This window comes from Canis aureus, chromosome 9 (assembly GCF_053574225.1).
Source record: "Canis aureus isolate CA01 chromosome 9, VMU_Caureus_v.1.0, whole genome shotgun sequence".
NCBI lineage: Eukaryota > Metazoa > Chordata > Mammalia > Carnivora > Canidae > Canis > Canis aureus.
The window spans coordinates 74321519-74343053 of record NC_135619.1 but is presented as its reverse complement, the minus strand read 5'-3'; the positions used below and the strand labels follow the sequence as shown (position 1 = coordinate 74343053).

Genomic DNA, 21535 nt, shown 5'->3' with positions numbered 1-21535 from the left:
GTGCGACGCCGGCTTCTGATTGGCTGGCCGCGGGGCCCCGCGCCCCCGACCCCAACCCCGCGGCTCGGCGCGGCACCCGCCCAGCCCGGGGGTCCCGGGGGATGCACCCCAGCGCCCTGGGCCGCGCCGCTCCCTCGGGGCAGAGGACACCGGCGGCCTCCGGGGCAGAGCGCTCCCTCCCTGGACGCCGGGGTGGCCCCCGGGGCAGAGCGCTCCCTCCCTGGACATCGGGGTGGCCCCCGGGGCAGAGCGCTCCCTCCCTGGACATCGGGGTGGCCCCCAGGGGCAGAGCGCTCCCCCCCTGGACGCCGGGGTGGCCCCCGGGGCAGAGCGCTCCCTCCCTGGACGCCGGGGTGGCCCCCGGGGCAGAGCGCTCCCTCCCTGGACGCCGGGGTGGCCACAGGAGCCAGGGAAGCAGCCCTGCCCGAGGCCGCACCCTGGGCGCACGGTGCCGCAGGGATCCAGCCATCCACCAGGAGCAGTCTGCTGGGTGCCCAGCACTCGCTCTCATTAGCAAGCCTTGCTTGAAAGGGTAAAATGATTCAGAAAGGCGAAGGGACCTACAGGTGGCCCGAGGTCCAACCTCCTGTTGCGCCCCTCCCACTGGAGCACTTTCCCTTTCTGGGACTGGGGCTGGGCTGGGACAGGCTTCTGGGCACCAGGCTCAGACCCCAACAGCTCAGGCTTGGTCATCAGACCAGGGGCCTCGGCCTTCCTCAGGGGGTCCTGTTTCTCTGGGGTAGGGGTGCTATTGCTGGTGAAGAGCAACCATTAGGGACTCACCTCCTGCACTATTTCTCATTTTAGGAATTCTTGCCCTCTGGAAAAAACCCTGTCATTAAGGAATTTCCCAGCTGGGCACCAGCTTCCCTTTTATTTATTGCTAGAGCCCCTGCTCCTCCCACCCCTTTGTTCGCCCCTACCCTGTTCTCTCCCTCCCTGTGGATTCCCTGCTCTCCCTATCCAGCTGGGCACAGATCTCTGAGGCCTGGGAGTGGGGCAGGCAAAGCTAGGGGTGCCCCCCTGGGACTGAGAACTTCCTCTTCCTCCTTGCGAGTGGTGGTCAAGTGCCAGCTTTGGCCTCAGCCACAGATCCTGTCCTAGGGGTTGTGGGGGCGCTGCTTGTGAGGAGAAGGAGACAGACTTCACAAAGTGGCTGTAACGGGGACTCACACTGAATTTCCCTGAGTCCTTGGGGGAGGGGTTGCCAGGTGACAGTTTCAGATGAACTAACAGAGCCACAGTGCCCCAGGGCTGGGAGGGTTATTCCATTTACTCCCTGGTGAACAGATGGGGAGACTAAAGGCCAGATCCCCAAGTTCATCCAGTCACATAGGGGCCATGAGGATGGGAAGCAAGGGCTCCTGGCTCATTGCCTCTGTGGCTGCCTGCAGTGGCCTCATTGTGCAATCCCCACACTTTGCTGCCAGGCCGCCTTGTCTAACCCCAAACAGATTGGGAAATCTCTGGAGAATCTGAAGCTTTCTGAGTCATGGGGCCGGGGTGTGTGGTTGTCAGGGCTGCAGATCCCACCATCCCCTCGGAGCCCGGGATCCTGATAGCAGAGGCAGGAAGGACACTTCGACAGGGCAAATGCTGGGCAGCCAACCTTGACCCCCGATGCCCAAGCTGCCTAAGCTCCGTCTCCATGGCCTTACCCTGAGCAGCTGCCAGGAGTTGGGAAAAGCTGCCTTCTCCTTTGTGGTTGTACCGGTCACTTCCCCTTTCCCTGAATTAAAATAGGAGACTCAAGGGTCATCTACGTGGAGACCCCAACACAAGGGAAACCCTCTGAAAACAGGGCTGCATACAGGGCCAAGGGATGATGGTCAGTGGGGCAGGCCCTATCCTTTCCCCCTAGTGATAGATGAGAAAACTGTCCCCAAGAGGCCAGACCCTTGCAGAGGGAGCCAAAGGCCAGCCAAGAATTCCACCCCCAACAGGAAATGAGTATCAGATGCCTGTTGGGAGTGTTCCTGGCCAGCTGCTGTCCCATTTGCTGCCTCCCCAGGGGATGGGCAGGGGAGAGCAGGCCAGCTCCACCTGGAAGAGAGGACAGGAGGCAGAAGCCCACTGGCAATCGACCTCCCCAGGCCAGCCCAGAAGTCAAGTGTGCCGGGGTGCCGGGAGCAGTGGCCAGCTCCCCACTGTGACCTGGGGCCGCAGAAGCCCAGGACACGTGTGAGCTGGCCTCCCTTCCCTCTGCTCAGGAATGACAGCTGGCTGGCTTTTTAATTGTGATAAAATACACAGAACCTAATTTACCATATTGGCCATTTTAAGCATACGATTCAGTGATGTTTACGTTATTATACAACCGTCCCCACCATCCATCTCCAGACATTTCTCATCTTGCAAGAATGAAACTCCGAACATACGAAATGCTGATTTCCCTTTCCTTCTTCCCCGAGCGCCGCCAATCACTGTTCTACTTTCTCTGTATAAATTTGACTAAGCAGCTCATAGAACTGGAATCATAACAGTCTTAGTCCTTTTGTGACTGGCTTGTTTCCCTCAGCACGATGCCCCTAGGTTCATCCGTGTTACAGCATGTGTCAGGCTCTCTTCAATATTTCATCCTTTATCCGCTCATTTGTCAGTGGATCCTTGGGTTGCAGCCACCCCTTGGCTATTGTGAATAATGCCGCTTTGAACCCAGGTGAGCAAATATTTTTTAAAAATTTTTATTTTTTATTCACGAGAGATGCAGAGACACAGGCAGAGGGAGAAGCAGGCTCCCTGCAGGGAACCCGATGCGGGACTCGATCCTGGGACCCAGGATCATGCCCTGAGCCGAAGGCAGACACCCAACCACTGGGCCACCCGGGGGTCCCGATCAAATAATCTCTTTTATGACCATACTTTCGATCTTGGGGGTAGACAGTTGACTTTCATTCACCTCCGCAGGTGCCACCCTCTGTTCTAAGTGCTTTGCATGCGTTAACTGATTTCATCAGGCAATTTCAGGAAATGGATACCTCTCTTCACAGATGAGGAAACCAAGGCACAGACAGGTCCAGTCACGTGCCAGTCCGCAGTGGAGCTCAGGGCACCAGCAGCAAGCATTGCGCGGTATCGCTTCTCCCCCAGGGTTGATCAGTGTGTGAGATGCAGCTTGATGTGTTTAAGTCAGACACGGGTGAAGACCGCCAGCCAGCCAGCACAGATGCAAAAATGGAAGGTTTTACTGCCCTCCGCTTGTTTTTCATCTTTCAGAAAAAAAATTCCCCATCTCTTCCATGACCTTGTTGGGTCAATTGAATCTTCACCTTCACCTGGGAAGTAGGTGGGGCCAAGTCGACCTTGATGGCCCAGCCAGGTTGGGCAGTGTGTGTGTGTGTGTGTGTGTGTGTGTGTGTGTGTGTGTGACTGGTGGTCCTCCCTCTCCTCAGCCTCTGAGCTGCCTGAGAGCCTTGCTGGAAAAAAGGTCCCCGAAAGAAGCAGGACACTGCAGGCAGGAGGAAGATGCCGTTTGGTGCAGGGGTCAGCAGGTGCAAAGGCCCACGGGCAGATTGGACAAGGATGAAAGGGCTGTGGGACACTGGGCCCGGCTACCCCAGGAGGACCTGGCCAGGGTGCCTGGGTCAAAAGGGCAGTGTTGACCATGGTGGAGGGTCCCCAGGGCTGGGAGATGAGGGCATTCCAGGATGTCACTGAGCCCTTCCCCCATGGCATAGGCGCACTTCCCTCTCAGAGATGACTTGCACTTCCCACTGCCCTAACCCCAGCCTGCTTCGTCCTTTACTTCCCAGGCTGTCACCTGACCTGGGATCCCTCCTAGGGCCTCTTTATTTCCTGGGGATGCCCCACTCACCAACAACACTAGGCAGAGCCATTGTATCCCCTGTTGACGATGAGGAAACTGAGTCTCAGAGTGGTAAGTGGACACAAAGTTTGAGGTCTTGAGGCTGTGGTCCCTGATGCCACCCAGCCTTCCCCAATAGGGGAAGTCAATTGCTCAGGTGCATTTGAAGCTGTGCCGGACCTCAGCTGGGGTCTGGTGACCGCCCCAGGGACCACGGGATGGCCAGGACAGCTGACCTGGAACCTCCCTTACAGGGCATCCCCGCCCACAAGGGTGCTCACCAGACCAAGTGTATACCAACAGATTGTGCCCCTCCCATCACCCAGGAAGTTCCTCCCTTTCCCCTAAAGAGGAAGCCAGGCCCAAGAGTTCTTTTTGCGTCTGGCAGATGGAGAAACTGAGGTGAGGGTATGTGGCTTTTGCAGGTGTCCTGGCGTCCTTCCAGTAACTGCAGTGCAGGTGGTGATGCAAGGCGGCTAGGTTCAGTTCCTGTCTCTTCAGGCCCGGGCCTTTCTCTTAGCTCGCTTGATTTCCAGGAAAACAGCCAAGGGGCCTTGCTCCCCATCAGCACCCACCCAATGACATAGATGAGTCACCGGCAGGAGCTTCCTGGGAATCCCAGCATTGCTGGAGCCCCACCAGGCCAGGAGCAGTGGAGGGCTGCCCCAAACCCCCAAGCCCCCTCAGGGCCTGGGTGTTGGGAACTCCTCCTCCTCCAACAAAGCCAGGGAGAACACCCAGGAGCTCTGGGCTTCTGGACTTTGGAGAAGGGAGGCATGATGGTGGGGGCTTAGGCATGAAGACCATCTGACCCCCGGGGAGCTCCGTCACCAACATCTGTGTCTTTAGACACCTGGCTCTATGCCTCGGGCCTCGGTCTTCCCTCCTGGAAATGGAGGTGACACGTGCTCGGGAGGTTGCCAGGAAAGGATCGCAGGACATGGTCCATGTAAATAAGAATAATGCTCCTCTCGGGGGAGTGCGGAACTGCAGACCAGGCCTTCATCCAGCGCCACATTTGTATTTTCTCACGTAATGCTCCTAATTTTACACCTAGAGATAGAGCCCAGAGAGGTGGAGTAACTTGACCAAAGTCACACAGCTAGGAAGAAGGTGCAGAGCTGGGGTCCCAGCCCAGAGGTGTCTGAATCTAGACGCTGATTTTTAAACCCCTGCACAGAATCCACGGGAAGGAGGAAAGCCTTAAATCACTGAGCACAGCCAGGCACACGGGGGCTGGTGGTGGGGGGTGCTCCAGAAATGGCAGGACTTTTCAGGACATTCCTCTTTTCCAAGATCCTGAGATTTCATTACTTGAGGGTTCTCTCAATCTGAGCCCTGGGGCTCTGTGGGGCTGGCCCCTGTCAGCAGCGTCCTTGGCCCCCCAGACCTCTGCTTCACATGGCCTGGCTGGGGAAGGGCTCCTCCAGCCTACTGAGTTCCTAAAGGGACCTTGTGGTGGCAAAGGCAGGCAGTGACGATCTGGGGATGGAGGGGGACCCTGGTCCCACTGTGGCCTCCTCTCCCCTCTCCTCTCTGCCTCACCCCTGCAGTGGTGGGAGCCTGCAAGGACCACTTCCTGGCGGATGAGAGTGCTGCCCCCGTGTCCAGGGGCCCCATGAGGTGGGGGCCCAGGAAGGAAGGAAGAGGGAGAGATGGCGCAGGCAGGGAGATGACAAGCTGATTCACTCACAGCGTAGCCCCGCGCCAGGATCAGGGACGGTCTCAGATGCTGCAGAGGCGGAGACGGGGCCTCTGAGTGGAAAGGTCCCTGGGTCTTCAGTGAGAGGAGGGCAGGGCTGAGACCAGAACACCCTCCTCCCTGGTGTGGCCCGTGGGCTTGTACAGCACGACACTCCCCAGGGGAGCTGGGCCCGGGCACCAGGGGACCTGCAAGGAGAGGTGCCCACAGAAGGTGCAAGTCCCAGGCTGAGCTGGGACTAGGTTCCTGGGTGACCCTCAAGTCCCCTCATGTTACCCCAGGATTGTCCTTGGGTTGGCAGAAGGACTAGCAAGCTGTGGCTCATCGTGTCCTTGGACCTGAGCACTCTGCCTTGGGCAGGGTGCCCCTCTGTGCTTTGTCACTGTCCTCTCCAGGGTGGGCTGGGGTCCCAAAAACTGCTCAAAGCGGGCCTTGTCTTTTTCCACAGGCTCGGTGCCAGAGACCAGATGCAACCCCCAATCCACGAAGGAGCCCCAGGTAGCGTGGGCATTGAAGGCAGCCAAGCTGAGCTCCCCACAAGCTGAGACGAAAGAGCAGGGAGCCATGTGGGAGGACGAGGGTGGCCGGCAGGCAGGATGGCACCAGGATCAGCTGGTAGGGCCCAGGGCCTAGGGGCAAATAGGATGTCCTGCTCCACTAGGGGATTGCAGACACTGGGCAAGGGCCCTCCATCCCCAGGCACATTCCAGGAACACACATGCACACATGCTTCCTTATCAGCCAGACAAGCTGGCCCACAAGTCCGGAAGCTGCCCTCCGAGGCCCAGCCCCTCCCCCATGCTTGGCCTGGACAACAGGATGGCCAAGGAAGTGCTCTAGACTCTGCAAGGCCTCCCAGGACCTGGTGGGCAGGGGGAACGGGTGGGTTGGGGCTGGGATGGTCCAGAGTCCGGCTCCCTAGGCCTGGCCCACCTCTGGGCCCCCGCCTTCCCGACTACACCCTCCGAGGAGCTGCTGTCTAGCTCCCTGCTCATCCCAACGTGCCCTCGGGAAGCCAGCCCCCGTCTCCAGACACTGCTAGGCCCACAGGAACACACGCGAGGCACACATAGCCGCCTGGGCATGAAGGTTCCTGCCAGGAAAACCTGACTTCCTGTCTCCAGGCCCAGACATGCTCAGGAAGATGGCCTGGGTCTCAGCCTGAACCCTTTCCACTACCACAGGAAGCCCCTGTCAGAGGGCGGCTACTCTGTTTCAGCGCCTCTTCCTAGCCTCCTCCTGGGCGCCTTCCCCCCTCACGGACCCCACTGACCTCAGGCTCCTGCACCGGGGCCCTTTTAGCAGCTGCGTGCGGTGCAGACCAGGGCCTGGCCCTGGGGACGCGGGCTTACGGGAGGGCCAGGGATCGGCTTTCAGGCTGGCTTTACTTCAGCCTGGGAGGCACGGACAGCACCCCCATTTCACAGCTAGGGAAACTGAGGCACAGAGCTGGGATGGAACTCCTCCACACCTCTGTAGCCTGTCTTGGAAACCCAGCCCCGGGACCCTCAGCCTCCAGCCCAGGGGCTCGGGCAGGCCAGGGGCTGCAGGAGGACACTCCCACGAGGGCACTGGGACTCAAACACAGGGTGCGGGCTCCCTAGGGAGAACCTGGCCAGGGTCAGATCCAGCCCTCCTACACCCCCCCACCACCACCCAGGCAGGCTGCCTCTTCTTGGGGAAAGAGGTGCTCCTCTGACACCGCCCTTCCCCTGGCTGTGAGAGCCTCAGGCTACCTGTGCTGGGGCCTACTGTGAACAAACCTCTACCCTCTCGGGCCTCAGTTTCCCCACAGCGGAGAGACACCACGACTGCTTGTCAGCGGCAACACTAGAACACGCTCTGCCCCCTACCCCCTAGCCTGGAGCCTGTGAACCAAACCGCAGCCTCTCCTCATCATGTCTGCCCCACCTCCCACCCCCGACTGGGTTCCCTGCCTAGGGAGACTAGACACTCCTCAGCCTCCTGCCTGCCCCACCTCTGACCCCCAGCCCTGTGTATTCATGAAGGGGGCTGCCCCCCGTGCCTGCTACACTCTCTTCAGGACCCCAACAACACCCAGGTGTGGCTCTGTTCTCCAGGCTTGGTGTGGGGACTGTGGCAGCCCTGCCCAGGTCCCCTGGCCATCCCCGGTGGAGGAGGCAGGCCCAGGGGAAGGCAGGAGAGTCCTGTCCCCCTCCTGCCTGGCCCCGCAACCTTTCAGAACCCTTGCCTTGTCCTCGGGAGGTTCAACTTCATTTGGTTCCTAGAACCTTGCCCCTGATCTAGCCCCGCGGCCGTGGTCAAGGTCAGGCTCAGAGAGGCGCTGGTGTTCTACTGCAGAGCGGTGGTGGGAAGGCACCCACGGCTGCCTCAGTGTCTTCCCCACCATCTCCGCACTCGGCAAGCTGGAGGCTGCCCATGCCAACGAGCTTCCCTGCAGCCTTGCCAGGAGGCTTGAGTCAAATTTCAGTGCCAGCCTTCTGGGAGAGAAGGGGGGCGGGGAGGGGTAACAGGTGCACACTGGAGCAATCTCCTTGCAGCCCCACCTGCAGAGCTGAGACTTACAGGATCAGCACTTCCCACACACATACTCCACGGGTGACACTTGTCCTGCAGCAGTCCTACAACTTTCACTCCTGGGAAGTCCCTCTGACGTCTAACCCAAATACCCCAGGCTGCAGGACAAGCCTTGGCCTTCTTGTCTCCCAGGAGCCCAGGCCTGTTTAGAACAGGACAGAGCAGTGGCCACCCCTGCTGGGTGAGGTTCACTTGGCACATGAGGCCAGTGAACCCAGGATCCCAGGGTTAAAGACTGTTTTCTCTACAGCCACAGGCACAGGCCTTCCCAGCTCTGGACCAGCCTCAGTCTCCCCATTTGTACAATGGGCAGGAAAGGGCCATTCACCAAATGGAGTCACCACAGAACTTTCCATCCTGACCCCTCTGTATGTGGGAACCCACGCCTGCTCCCAGCCAACTTGGCCCTGACTCTCTTTAGGGAGGCACTATTTTAATTCACCTTTATTTTAAAAATAAATACTCTGTTTTACACTTTCAGCCTGGGGGTGGTGCCGGACAGCTAGGCAGGGAGCCCTTCCCTGATGGGCAATATTGAAAGGAACCTCTGCTACCCCAAACACTCCCCCGCAAATGCCTGAAATGCCAATCTTCTGGCCCTTCCTTCTGGCAAGCGGTGGATGGCTGAGGATGGGGATTCCTTGAGGGTGCCTCCCCGGGCGTCCGGCTTGGGGCTCAGTGTCTGGGTGAAGGCGCCCACCCGACCCGCTAGCATATGCAGCCCTCCACCTGAGGCCCGCCCCCTCCAGACCCGGGAGCACTAGATGCAGGTGATCAGCAGGTCCACGGAGGCAGGCACCTCGATCTCTTCGAAGAGCACGTGGCCCCCAGCAGCCCCGGAGCCCCCGGAGCCCCCGGCCTTGCCCGCAGCCCTCAGCAGGCTCTGGGCATGCTGCAGGAGGCGCTGGTTCCGACGGCGGCCCAGTCTGCGCAGCGCCAGAATGGCCAGGACGTGGTCCCGCCTGCAAAGACACGCCCCCATCGGTAGGCCCAACATCTCCTGTGGCAGTCCCAACCTCGAGTGAGGGGACCCCTGGGCTCAGGTACAGGTGCACCCAGCATCCCTGGAGCCTGGCCTAAGAAAGGCCAAGAATGACCGAGGCGGAGGAGCAGTGCCCCGGGGCAGGGCGTCTGGGGCTCCAAGGTGCTGAGCCGGTGGGGAGGGGAGGAGCAAGCCCATCAGTGAAAACAGTCTAAGCAGAGGTTCGAGAAGCAGTGGAGGAGTAGAGGGGAGCGATATGGCCTCAGGGGGAGCGGGTCCAGGCCAGGGGATGTCCCAGGCCTCTTCCTGTGAGCACTGTGCCGGGAGCCACAGGCAGCAGGGGGAGAGGGAACACGGAGGTGGGGGAGGCTGTAGCACAGCAGCATTGGGAGTCGCCCTCATCCCAACCCCAGTACTAGAAGCGCCGCCTCCAGGATGGGGCCCCCCCCACCCAGGGCAGGGGAACCCCAGGGACTAGGGGAAACCCCGCGGCACTGTGAGGGGGGTAGACACTCCCAGCCAAAGGCGGAGCCAGTATGGGCTGGGGAAAGGGCTCTGCCCCCCGGCTTTGTGTGGCCTCCCCATCCTGGCATCTCCAAAGCTATGGAGAGATTCAGGCTGGAATTTCCATGGGCTCGATGACTCATCTCTGCCCCCCCAAAACACACACCCCAGGATAAAAGCCTCTTTCCTCTTGGCCCAGTCTCAGGAGTCTCCGGACTCCCAATAGGGTTTTCTCACAGAGGGGGCCATGCCTCCCCTTCAGACTGGCGGATGGGTCCTTGTCATCACCGCCTGATGCCCAAGGAGGGGCCCTGACCCCAACCCAACCCTGTCGGGCTCCTGGGACGTCCTGACCCCACGGCACTGATGGAGAATGGCCTCGAGAATGGCCGAGAATAGTTTCTGAAGGAGGGGCAGTCGGGCTCCCCGCCCTGCCCCCACCCGGGGCCTGAAGGTCAGGGCCGCGATCTAGGCACCTGCATCTGCGCACACTAACCCGCCCCCCCGGCGCCCACCCCGCCTGCACGGGGGCCCCGCTCCCCACCAGAACACTCTGACCCCCTTGTGGTCCCTCACCCATCCACCCAGAGCCACAGGGACCCTTCTGCAGGGACCCGACACTGCCCCCCTGGTGGCGCCCCGTTGGAGCCCAGGGAGGGAGCAGGTGGGTAACTGACCTGATGTCAGGGTAGCTCCCGATGAGCGTCTCCAGGTGCCGCTGGATGTCATCTTTGTAAGTCTCGCCCAGTATGTCAGCCACGCACGGGATCGCTTGGTCCAGCCACGTGGCCTCAGAGCCCTGCAGAGACAAGGAGACAAATGCCAGACGGGCCACCTCCCCTGGGAGCCTCCTTGCCACCCATGCCTGCAACCCATCCACCGCGTCCCCGCTGTGACTGCCTCCTGCACGCCTGGCCGGAGGGTCCTCAGCTCCCCTTCCCACCATACAATGCGGAGATGTCTTCTGTCTTTGCTCAGATGGGTAAACTGAGGCCCTGGCCTGGAAGTCCTGCTCGGAATCCTACAGTGTGGGGGGGACCTTCAGTGCAGATAAGGGGTGGGTGTGTATGGAGAAAATGCCTCAGCTCCAAAGGCTGGGTCAGGGGTGCTGGAAGAGCCTCCCACAGGCTGCCCCTTCCCTACTCACTCCACCAACCGTATGCAAATATATGGAGATGACCCCCCCTGGCCCCGCCTCAGTTGTGCCCGGAGTGTCCTGGAGAGTACAGAGAGCCACTTCCGCCAAAGCCCACTGGCCGTGGCTCTTGCAGAGGACACTAAAATGAGAATGGGGGGAGCCAGTGGAGGGTCCACAGGCCAGAGGCCCTACAGGAGGCCAGACTCGGGGCAGTCAGGCTATGCTCCTACCAAGCCCTGGAAGGTGTCGCCAATGGCCTGGGCGTCCAAGCCCATCTTCTGGGAGCTAGTCATGCGCTCCTCACCCCGGAACCGCTCACGCGGCCTCAGCACCTGTGCCAGGTATTCACGAACCACGTACCGATGCACCTCCTGCAGAGTCTCCTGGGAGGCCCGGGAATTGGGGGTCAGAGTCAGAGCTAACAGCCCGCACCCAGGGCACAACACAACCCCACAAGCACCCTCTCCCCTCAGATACCTGTGCGCGCAGTGGGGCCACGTGCTCCAGATGGTGGGCGAAAGTCACCACCTTGTTCATGAGGGGCTGCAGCACGTCATGTGTCAGCCAGGCCTTGGTACACAGGACCCTGAAAAGCGGCTGGGAGCAGAGGGGGACAGGAGTCTTCCAGGCATATCCTCCCCCTCAGACCCTCTGCTCGGAGCCCAGAATGTGGCTCCTAACAGGGGGTTTCAGGCCAAGGGACAACGTGTCACCAGGAAGAAATTTTGGAGGGCCTGTCTGACTCCCTTCTAATGTCTCCCTGGTGACTTCTCTCTCAGCCACCAGTGTCACTAGGCCTTTGGCAGGAATGCCTCCTCCAGGCCCCGAGCTCCAGTGAGCAAGATTAAAGTCTGAGGCTCTATGCAGCCCTTGCTTGGGGTTGCCTAGGGAGGCCTTGGGGGGCTGGGCAAGGGGTCTGGTTCCCTGAACTCACTTTCTCTGAGAGGCAGAGACTGAAGCAAATAGGTGTCTCCTGACCTCACTGCCCCACTGTGAATTTACCTGGGTCCCTTGCCCACCCTCCAAAGTACCACCCCTGAAACTGCCCCTGGGGTGCGTGAATGCTATGACTTGGCCCCCCAGGCTCCAGGGCACAGGAAGGCACCTGCTGGGTGTGGAAAGTGGGGTGAGGAGTCCCACTCACTTGCACATCATCCTGCAAGCCCTGCAGCAGCCGCTTCTGGAAGGTACAGGTGGCAGCCACCAGAGGTTTCTCCAGCTCTTCAAAGGTTCCTGGGAACCTTGCCAGAAGACTGGTCCTGGGGAGGGGCCAGGACAGGTGAGGAGGTGGGCAGAAGTAAGCCGTGGAAAAGTTATAGCATATACCTACGGAGGTATATGCTAGGTAGGCTACGGAGGCTAGTACCACACCAACTGCATTCACTTAGACTATAATGTGAAGGGCAGCTCCAAGCTATCCTGAAGGCAGAGTCAGGTGAGAAGCCAGCACCAAAGCCCCAGGAGCTGATCACAGAGGGTAGGTGAGTAGGGTGGTGGCGGGGGCCCCACTGCATAGCAGGGCTCCCCTGTGGCAGCTCTTGACCAAACTTCTGTCCATCTTGTTGATGAGACAGGGCAGCCTGGCCATGACTGGCACAGAGGCCCTCCTTTGAGCCTCATAACTGCCTCTCTGAAGCTGGCAATGTCCCCATTTCACTTTTGAGGAAACTGAGGGCCAAGCTAAGCCCAGGCCCCAGAACAGGGACACAAAGAGGCAGGCTAAAGTTGCATCAGGGGCTGGGCCAGTGGCTGCCTACCAAGTGGCAGGGACTGTTCCCTGGGCTGAATGGAACGGGCCACCCTGGCTCAGATTAGGGATGAGAGGGTGTTAGAGAAGTGGCCCTCATCATGGTCATGCCTTGGATTCAGACAAGCCCGGTTCAAGTCCCAGGTCCAGCACATACTGGACAGCGCATGATGGTGGGCACATGGCATTTCCTTTCTGAGCCTCCACTTTCTTTTTTTTTTTAATATTTTTTTCTTTATTTATTTATGATAGTCACACAGAGAGAGAGAGAGGCAGAGACACAGGCAGAGGGAGAAGCAGGCTCCGTGCAGCAAGCCCGACGTGGGACTCGATCCCAGGACTCCAGGATCGCGCCCTAGGCCAAAGGCAGGCACCAAACCACTGCGCCACCCAGGGATCCCCCCTCCACTTTCTGTTCAGAACCCGGGGACACTGCACTTGGGATGACAGGCATCATGCAGGTAAAGTACTAGCCCAGAGCCCAGCACATCACAAGCCTTCACGGAACGACCCCTCTAAGGCTCTGAGTCCCCCCACCACAGCCCTAGGGAGCAGGTGCTCCAGTCCCCATTCGACACTCAAGGTTCACAGACAGCGGGTGGCAGAGCGGGGACAGGAACCCAGGGGGGTGGGGGCGGGGACCTAAGTCCATGCCCACAGCTGCTAGCTGCCCTGTGGCAGCTGGTGCACAGCATACACGACGGGACATTGAACTTGTCCTGTGTTGAAGGCACAGAAAGGGCGCAGCCACTGCCAGCAGAAAGGGAGGCCCTCTGCCTTCTGGGGGCAGAGGGACCCAGGTGCCACTCCCAGGGTAGTGGGGAGGGGGGACAGACTGTCAGGGAGGGCTCCCCGAGAAGGGAGTGTCGCTACAAAGGAAGATGGCTGACTTGGATGAAGGGAGGAAAGAAAGGAGCCCGAGGTGGCAGGGGACACACTGGGCCGGCAACCGGCCAGGACGAATGGCTGGAGCTTCTCAGCCTCTGCTCAGCGTGGAAACTCCCTGCATCCCTTCCAGGGCCTCAGCTCTGAAGGGAGGAGGGGGCACCCTACGGGGCGGGAGCGGAGGGGAGCATCCAAGGAGGCCTTCCGGGAAGTCACCCAAAGCCACTGTCCCCAGCTGGCAGCGGGTTCCCAGAGCTCGCGCGCCCCCTGCTGGCGGCTGCCCCCCCACCCCCGCGGAGGAGCAAGAGGCCCACCTGAGCTCCTCGCAGGCGTTGATATTGGCGCCCAGATGAGGTTCGCTCACCGCCTTCGACTCTAGAAAAGCCTTTTCAAACCTGGGGGCAAAGTATGCAGAGGCCTTAGGGACCCTCACTGGCGGCGCTATGACTTGGGGTCCGCCCTCCCCTCAGGTCCCCACCCAGACCCCAGACCCCCACCTCCCCCTCTCCCCCCCCTTATAATTATGCTCCTCCCTCTCACCTGTCCCAGAATCTCAGAGTCTGAGCAAACAGGTTGGGTCCTCCCCCAGGGACGATGGCCGTCCGTGCCCTGGCCTCTCCACCCACCCTACCCTGGGCAGAGGATGTGCCTGCACCTGGGCAGAAAGAGGCCAAGGGCTCGTGTGCAGATGCGCAGGGTGGTGGCCTCCAGTTCCGCAGAGATGGCACCGGCCGCCTTCACGTGCTCTGCCACGAGCTGCAAGACATCCCACCTGCTGAACCCACATCAGAGGCCAGATCCCGATGCCCCCCGTCCCGCACCTGTGGCCCAGCAACATCTTCAGCCTGCCCTGTGCTGTCTCATCATCTCGGCTCCAGCTTCCAGCAGCTCCCCCCAGCTCCCCACATCCACAGGCCACCTACTAAGCTGTGCCCTGGTGCTCCCAGGCTGGCCACGTGACCCACAGTGCCTGATTCCACCCCAGGTGGGTCTCAGGCTCTCATCTAATGGGGAAAGGAGGTTGGGACTGGACTGTATAGTTCTGGGTGTCCCTACCTCGAGGGGGACCAGACACTGCCGGAGGCCCAGACATATATCCCTCCTCCCAAGGCTCACCATGTGGACATCGATGGACAGCGGCGTGTGGTAGAGGCCCTGTAGCACGTCAGGGGCCTCGGCGCCCGCCCACCGACTCTGCTCTAGCTGCAGGATGCTATCGAAGCAGCTCGTGATCTTGGTCTGTGCAAGGTGGGGAGAGGGGTACAGTGAGACCCTCCCAAGAAGGAGGTCTGAGTTCCCCTATCTCCTGGCTCTGTCTTGTACCCTCGGAGGAAAGAACCACCCTGCTGGGGCATAGGTCCATGCTGGAGGCCACAGGGTGAGAAGGGGCTCTGGCCAGAACCAGGCCCGATGCCCAGGGTGATTCTGGGCACCACACCTCCCCACGGTGAGGCAAGCCCAGTCAGCCTTGATCGTGCCCCTCCGGCCCGGCCCTGCCTCCACCTCACCTCTAGGAAGCTGATGTAGTCGCTCTCCAGGCGGGCCCACACGGCGGGTGCCAGGAGTGGGGGTAGTGGCTCTGTGGACAGAGTCAGGTCCGGGGTACCCAGGAAGTCAGGGCTGGAAGGCAGGGTGGAAGCTGAGGGCCTGGGCTAGGGGCTGCCCCAACTCCCCCCTGGCCAAAGCCTAACACCATCACCTAGCCCCCCGCAGCTCAGGGATCTGACACTATCCAGCCCACACCAGGGAGGTCCAGAGAGTGATGGGTCCCTGCTCGAGGCCACACGGCAAATTAATGAGCCCAGGAGTTTAGACACCCTCTTCCCACCTGCTCTCTGGCCCTCAGAACTGAGGAGTGCTCACAGGCAAAGGTAACCCACCCCGGCACAGCGCAGAGCTGGAGGTGGGAGCTGTCAACACGCTGTGCCCTGTACCTAGGTGCCCGTCCTCAGGGAAGAGTGAGGGTGAGATCCAACCCGTGCCCAGTGTCTGTGAGCCGCAGTTGTGTCCTGCCTGGAGGGGTGCCCGTTTGTAAGTGCTCAAGGGCACCCTGTGGACCAGCGTGGACCCTCTACCCGGACTCTGCGCTGGGAGAACAACCTCCCCTGAGACGCTTTCCTGCCTTGCCCAACAGGTGCATGGCTGGCCCCTTAGGGAACCCTGGGACAGGACAGTAGGTGGCCCAGAGCAGAGGGAAAAGAATGTCCAAGTCCCCGGGATCTCGGCTGCGGGGCCTCCCGCCCTCTCCCAGGGAGGAAAGCAGAAAGGGGCCGTGCTCCTCCGGGCGGGCGGCGCCGGGTGGGAGCCTCACCTGCCGTACACATTGGCGGCCCAGTCCAGCAGGACGTAGAGCTGCTCGCAGCCGCGGGCGTCCTGCGCGAGCTCCTGGAGGCGCTGGGCCACGGCGCCGTGGAAGGCGCGCAGGTAGGCCTCCCAGGCCGGGAAGCCGGCGGCCGAGTAGGCGGGCTGCACCTCCCGCCGCACCTTGTGCAGGTCGCTGCGCACCGCGCCGCCGAGCTGGGCCAGGAGCCGGGCCAGGCCGGCCGCGCCCTCGGGCCCCGGGGCCTCCGCAGCGGCCGCCCGCACGCGCTCCTGCGCGCTGGTCCGCACCGCGTCCTCCCAGTGCTGGCGCCAGCGGCGCGGGGTGAGCAGGAAGTCGCCGTCGGCGGGGGGCGCGGGGTGCGCAGCCTCCTCGGCGCGCACCACCCGGGCCAGCTCCCCGAGCGCCGCCGCGTCCACGCGGGCCGGGCCCAGCGTCTCGCGCACGATGGCGCGGATCTCGGCCGCCAGCCCGTCGTAGTGCAGACACACGTCCATGGCGCGCCGCGCGAAGCCCGTGGGGTCCTGCTCGAAGGTGTGCGAGGCCTTCTCGGCCACCAGCCGCGTCTCCAGCTGCCGCAGCTGTTCGAAGGCCGCCAGCAGCTGCCGCTCGGTGATGAGGTCGGCCACGGATTTGCCTTCTGCAAGGACCCCCCCCAGCAGAGGGGCGGGAGGGGGTGCCCCGTCAGAGCCTTGGCGTGCCCCCACCCGGTCCTCGCCCCTCGGAGCTGCTGCTCGGCCCCAGAGCCCGCTGAAGGCCTGCTCCGGACCCACCGCCCCAAATCCCTCGGAATCCCCTTCCAAGAGGCAAAACCCCCAGCCCCAAACCTGGCTGAAAACAGCATATGGGAGGAGCCCCTGCCTTCCCCACGTTCAGTCCGGCCCTCCTCTCCTGCTCTGACCCCACCCAGGGCCCTGCTGAGCTGCACTTGCCGCCTCAGGTGCTGTCTTCACTGTGGGTCTGCTGGGGTCAGAGCTCAGGCTGGGCTGGGCTGCACCAGCTCCAGCAGTTCTTGCTGTTCCTGCTCTGGGCCAGCCCCCAGGCCTGGGAGCCCCCTCCTCCCTCTGCACCACCTCCCTGCTTTGGGGCCCAGCTCCAGCCTGTCCTGCCCTGGCAGCCCCCATGGCCTCCCCTCCTGGCCCTTGGCTGCCAGGCACCCTCAGAGACCCTGGGACCTGAGAGGGCAGGGCCTTGTCCATCCCTGGAGTTTGGCCAGGAGCCAGGCCGTGGAGAGGTGAGGGTTTCGGAGTCGTGCAGATCTGGGTTCAAATCCCATTTCTCCACTTCCTGGCTATGAGACTTGAGGCCAGTCACTGAACCTCTCTGAGTCGCACTTTGCTCACTCTCACCTCTCTGAGCTGCCCAGTGGATGCTCCCCTGGCTGAAATGCTGAAAATGCAATCGTGCAAGCAGTATCTGGGAGAGCTGGGGAGGACAGCCTGTCAGGAAGCCTGACCCTGCTTGCTCACCCTCTGGCCTCAGTTTACCCCTCCATGCTCAGTATTGCTTGTGATGCTCTCACCTGTCTCAGATTCCAGTTTCTCAGACCCCACCCCAGTGGAGGACCGCCGGCTGCCACCATCTACGATCCTAGAGGGCACCTCTGGGCCACGGGCCACCCCTGGCACAGCAGCAGCCTGGGACTGGTCAGTAGTGGCGCCATCATCTCGGGAACGTCGCAGGGACCGGAACAGGAAGCGGGAACTGCGCTGAAACAGGCCCCTGTCCTCCTCGGGGCCCTGGCCTGAAGCCTGCTGGCTTGTGCGGGAGAAGACCCGCCGAAGGCTGCCCAGGCCGGGCCGAGCGTCCTCACTCGGGTGCGAGCCGGGTGCGTCCCCGCTGCTTGCCTTCCGAGTGCCCCGCGCTGGGGTCTGCAGTTTCGCGGGCTCCTCGGGGCTCTGCAGCTCCAGCCCAGAGGTCGCTGTCCGCGGCGACAACATCCTGGTAGCAGGAAAGCTAGACGGAAAGGAGGTTCAGAAGGCCTGGAGCGGGGCGCGGGGGTTGGCTCCTGGCACAGAATAGCAAATGGGCACAGAAACCCTGTGAGACCCTGTGAGGCCTGATGGAGCCCAGTGGCTGCACTTGGTGAGGGAAGCTTCTCCCGGGAGATGACCCCCAGGCTGGCACCAGGCCGCTCTCATGGCCAGAGCTGTGTTTGTGCCAGGCTGCAGCTGGCAGTGAGATGCAGGCAGCTACTTCCTTCTGGAAAGCTTCCGTGACACCGCCGTCTAAAGGGTGTCCTCCAGGCGCCCACCCTCACTGGCTCTGCCAGGCCAGACCCTCCCGGAGCTGGGGAGGAGAGTTGAACATGCAGATTCTGGGGCACAGCCCAAGCCGCAGCCCACAGGCCCCGGGGGGCGGGCCCAGCAACCACATCCAGGACTTCCTGGACGTTGGGTCCTGTGGCCTACAATGCCTACTCTCCCCTCCCCTGGCATTCACTGCACTCCCCCCCAGCCCCCACAAAGCCCTCAGCTCACCCCCATTCTGCCCATCAGGCCTAACTGCCTCTGCTCAAAGTGGGCCCCGTAAAAGGCTATGCCCTTCCCCTCTGGGTCAGGCTTGAGGTCTCTGGCCACCCCCGGCTGCCCCCAAGGCTTATCTGCTTATCCGCCCTTGCAGCACTGTAGGGGGAGTGGTGGGAGGGGCCACAGGTCTATATTTAACTGGGGGGAAGGTCCCCAAGGCAGGACTCATCCATTGCATCTCCTCCCCACCCACCCCTGCTGTGCTCCCCTAGAAGGGGCCCAGGGGGTCCCTAGGGCATGGAGGTACAAAGCAGGGGCTGCCCCTGCCCCTGCCCCGCCTGGGCTCCAGGCCCTCCCCAGGCTGCACACACACTCCCTTCCAGCTCAGTCTGGCCTGTGTTTGATTTCCTGGCTTTACGTGAAGCTGAGGTGGGAGAGGGGAGAGAGACTCCTCAGGCTGTGGGGCCTCCGGCCCACCCCTCTGTGAGGGTGTTGTGTCGGGGTGGGGGGTCGGGGTCGGGGGTCGTCTTAGACCAGCAAGGTCTTTCTTCATTTAGCCTGGGGGAAACCGGCCAGAAGGAGGGCTGGACCTACTGAAGTCACTGTCCAACCAGAGGCCAGAGCCCCCAGCCCATCCCCAGGCTCCCCTCGCCCCACCCCTCGGACAAAGGTCAGGCTGTCACCTGACCCTCAGGTGACACAGGGCAGGAACACCTCTCCCCAGGCCCCCCATTTACCTTGGGTGGAATGACAGTGGATGGGCAGGGCCAGACCCTCATCTACCCCCCATGCCCTCTGGGGTCAGACATGCAGGTGGTCAGCCAAGGCCTCCCTTCATCCTTCCAACGCCCTAACAGCTGGAGAGAGGCCCCCTGTGGGAGGGCAGGCCCCGGTGATTGATGGTCCTTATCAGCCCTGCCCAGGTCACTGGTCGTTGTCCTCTCCTGGCGCCAGGACTCAGGGACCCTGCCCCGGATCAGACTGACCCACACATGTAGGGAACATTGTCCCAAGGGCTGTCTGCCCTCCCCGCCCCCAAACTCCCCTCTCCCTGTTGCCCCTCAGCATCTGGCAGGGTCTGAGCCTGAGTGGCCTGGGCCCACCTGGATGTGCTTCAAGCTCTGTCACCAGGCATGTGGGGAAGGTCAAGTGGGCCCTGTCTTGGTTGGGGAGAGCTCATACTTAGTAAGCACCTACTGTGTGCCCAGCCTAACACCTGGCACCCATCAGATCCCCATAACAGCAAAGTTGTAGGGTGTCACTTCATCTCATAGATGAGGAAACAGGCTCAGAAAAGAGGCAGGTCTTGCCTCCAGCCACACAGGTCGGGGTCAGGGAGCCTCGACCATCCCAGCCCATGTGGACCCGGGAGTAGAGGCTGGGATCCTGCATCTCCCAGCTCCAGTGAGCCAGGGCCAAGGGGCCATGGTGGGGGCAGCTCCCAGATGCCAAGAGTAGGCCCTAGAGGCTGATTCTGGGGGAAGGAGGGGTGGCTGGCAGTTTGGGTCTTATGTGAGACTGCATGAGCAGATACGTCCCCCCAACCTGCTCAAGCACCTGCACCCAGAGCTGGGCCTGTCCTGAGGGCCCATCGAGGCCCTCGCTGGTTTCCCTGTCCCCTTTGACCTTGCTCCTGCAATTCCCAAGCCATTATTGACCTTCTTACAGCACAAGTCAACCAGGTCACTCCCTTACTTTAAAGTCATCCATGGCTTCCCTTGGCCTGGCGCTCTAAGCCTCCCAATCCCAGACAGAACTTCCTCCAACCTCAAGCCTCTGGGCCTCCTTGACCTGCACCCATCCAGCCTCCCAGGTGCCTCTCTGTCCCCCAAATGTCCAGCCTCCCAGCTTCCTTGCAGGCTGCTCCCTCTCCCAGCTCCCCATCTTTGCTCTCCAGATCTGACCTGGATTTCAGGGTGCAGGGCTATGGGTGCCCTCACCTCCAAGGTGTCCTTGGGCTGTGCTGCACCACTGTCCCTGCGGCAATGGGGCCTTCCTTACTGGCCCAAGATCCTCTAGCCATCTGCTCCCTCCCCATCAGCCCAGAGCCAGCCTGGAGGAGGAGTGAACCTTCAGGGTCAGGGCTGGCCCTTGCCCAGGTTGTCTTGGCCAGGTATCACACTGGTATCTGCTGGACTGGATGCCCTGCTGACTCTACCTTGGCCCCTGCCCCGTACCTGCCTCCTCATACCTGTGAAGACTCTCTGGCTCTTTATCACTCTGGACCTCTGACCCCATTACCCTGAATGTTCAGAAGCTCTGGCTGCCGCGCCTGGGGCTCAGGATGGGTGTGTGTTCTAGCCTGCCCCTCGGCTCCCGCTGCCCCCCCACCCGCTCCCCAGCTCCCCTCTCTGCCACACCTGCACTCAGGCCGTTCGCCAGCAGCCAGCTCCTGCGAGTGGGCACCAAGCAGCCTCTCGTGACCACAGTCAGAGCCTCCCACTCTGGGCCTGGTCAAGCCCTGGGCACACTTTCTCCTGTGACCTAGGGACAGTTGCGTGGTCCGGGCATCTGCACCTTGGCCATGAGCCCCCCCAGGGCAGGGAGCGGGCTTGACTCAGCTCCCGGCCAGAGCCAGCACAGGGCACGGACCCAAGGAAAAGAGATAAGCAATCTCACGTGAGTGTAAGCCTGGGGTGTGTCACCACTTTTGTGGATGGGCTTTGTGTGTGGACCCGAGTGTGTCTCCCCGTCTGTGGGCCTCAGAGCCTGTGAGCGGCTCTCCCCGTGAGTCTGTGTGGGTCTGGCTGTGCCCACATGCATGTCTTTCTGTCCGCGTATCTGCGTCCTGCGTGTCTGTGTATGTCTGCGGTGACGTGGGCTGGCACGGCGGCCTGGGCTCCGAGCTCAGGCCTTGGCCCTGGAAGCCACGAGCAGAGCTAAGTCCTCAGCCTCTTGGGTCCCCACTCACCGCTCACAGCATCCCTGCGGCCCTCCTGCCCTACCTGTGCCGCACGTACCTGCAGCGTGAGTGCACTCCGGAGCCCAGGCGGGGCAGGGCCGGGGAAGCCAGCCGAGCCGGGCCCTCGGAGCCGGAGCCGAGCCGGCCGAGGTGGTGAGGCCCCCGGAGCAGCCAGAGTGAGTGACCACAGCTGGGACTTCCCAGCCCCGCTGCAGGGCCCACCAGCCCCACCCCCGGCCCCACCCTCCACCCCAGGCCCCAGTTTCACTTTCACAAGTGCTCCCACCCCCTTCCCATTCCAGCGACTACAACTCCAACCTTTGATTGGGGCAGTCCACGGTGTGGGAAGGGAGGGGCAGCACTTAACAGCGACGGGCAGTGGGGAGGGGACACTGCGGAGACTGTTGTAACCGCCACCTCTGTGGTCACGCCAAGGCCGGAGCCCAGATGCCAGAGGGGCTGGCCTGCCGGGGTGCACTGAGCACGGGAGGGGGACACACGGCCCACAGCACCCAAGCCCAGA

General features: G+C 61.8%; 1 protein-coding gene and 1 long non-coding RNA gene across 3 annotated transcripts; one reads left to right on the top strand and one right to left on the bottom strand.

Annotated features, from left to right (window-relative positions):
• Positions 1 to 90: 90 nt before the first annotated feature.
• Positions 91 to 8535, top strand: LOC144321194 (uncharacterized). The gene is made up of 7 exons (XR_013386950.1): positions 91 to 532; positions 2519 to 2659; positions 2991 to 3181; positions 3393 to 3491; positions 3753 to 3877; positions 5956 to 6005; positions 8317 to 8535. It is a non-coding gene; the product is annotated as an uncharacterized LOC144321194 (long non-coding RNA).
• EXOC3L4 (exocyst complex component 3 like 4) lies at positions 8483 to 21233 on the bottom strand. 2 transcript variants are annotated; one of them, XM_077910697.1, is made up of 12 exons: positions 21071 to 21233; positions 17165 to 17650; positions 15634 to 16282; positions 14831 to 14942; positions 14439 to 14561; positions 13978 to 14078; positions 13637 to 13717; positions 11835 to 11949; positions 11168 to 11287; positions 10921 to 11073; positions 10230 to 10351; positions 8483 to 9028 (listed from the first exon to the last, which is right to left on the bottom strand). In XM_077910697.1, exons 2-12 carry the CDS (start codon positions 17580 to 17582, stop codon positions 8827 to 8829), a joined length of 2196 nt encoding a protein of 731 aa, XP_077766823.1. In that variant the 5' UTR covers positions 17583 to 17650; positions 21071 to 21233; the 3' UTR covers positions 8483 to 8826. The 2 variants fall into 2 exon arrangements, with proteins under 2 accessions (XP_077766823.1, XP_077766822.1); XM_077910696.1 differs by having other exon boundaries at positions 17165 to 17598.
• Positions 21234 to 21535: the final 302 nt, after the last annotated feature.

What these genes read in the sequence shown, in the direction of transcription:
- EXOC3L4 (XM_077910697.1), bottom strand. Translation starts at nt 17,582, where the DNA reads ATGTTGTCGCCGCGGACAGCGACCTCTGGGCTGGAGCTGCAGAGCCCC. An exon ending in GCTTGCAGGATGATGTGCAA is followed by an intron (nt 11,288 to 11,834) that starts GTGAGTGGGACT and finishes CTCTGCTCCCAG; the next exon opens with CCGCTTTTCAGGGTCCTGTG. An exon ending in GGGAGCTACCCTGACATCAG is followed by an intron (nt 9,029 to 10,229) that starts GTCAGTTACCCA and finishes GTGTCTTTGCAG; the next exon opens with GCGGGACCACGTCCTGGCCA.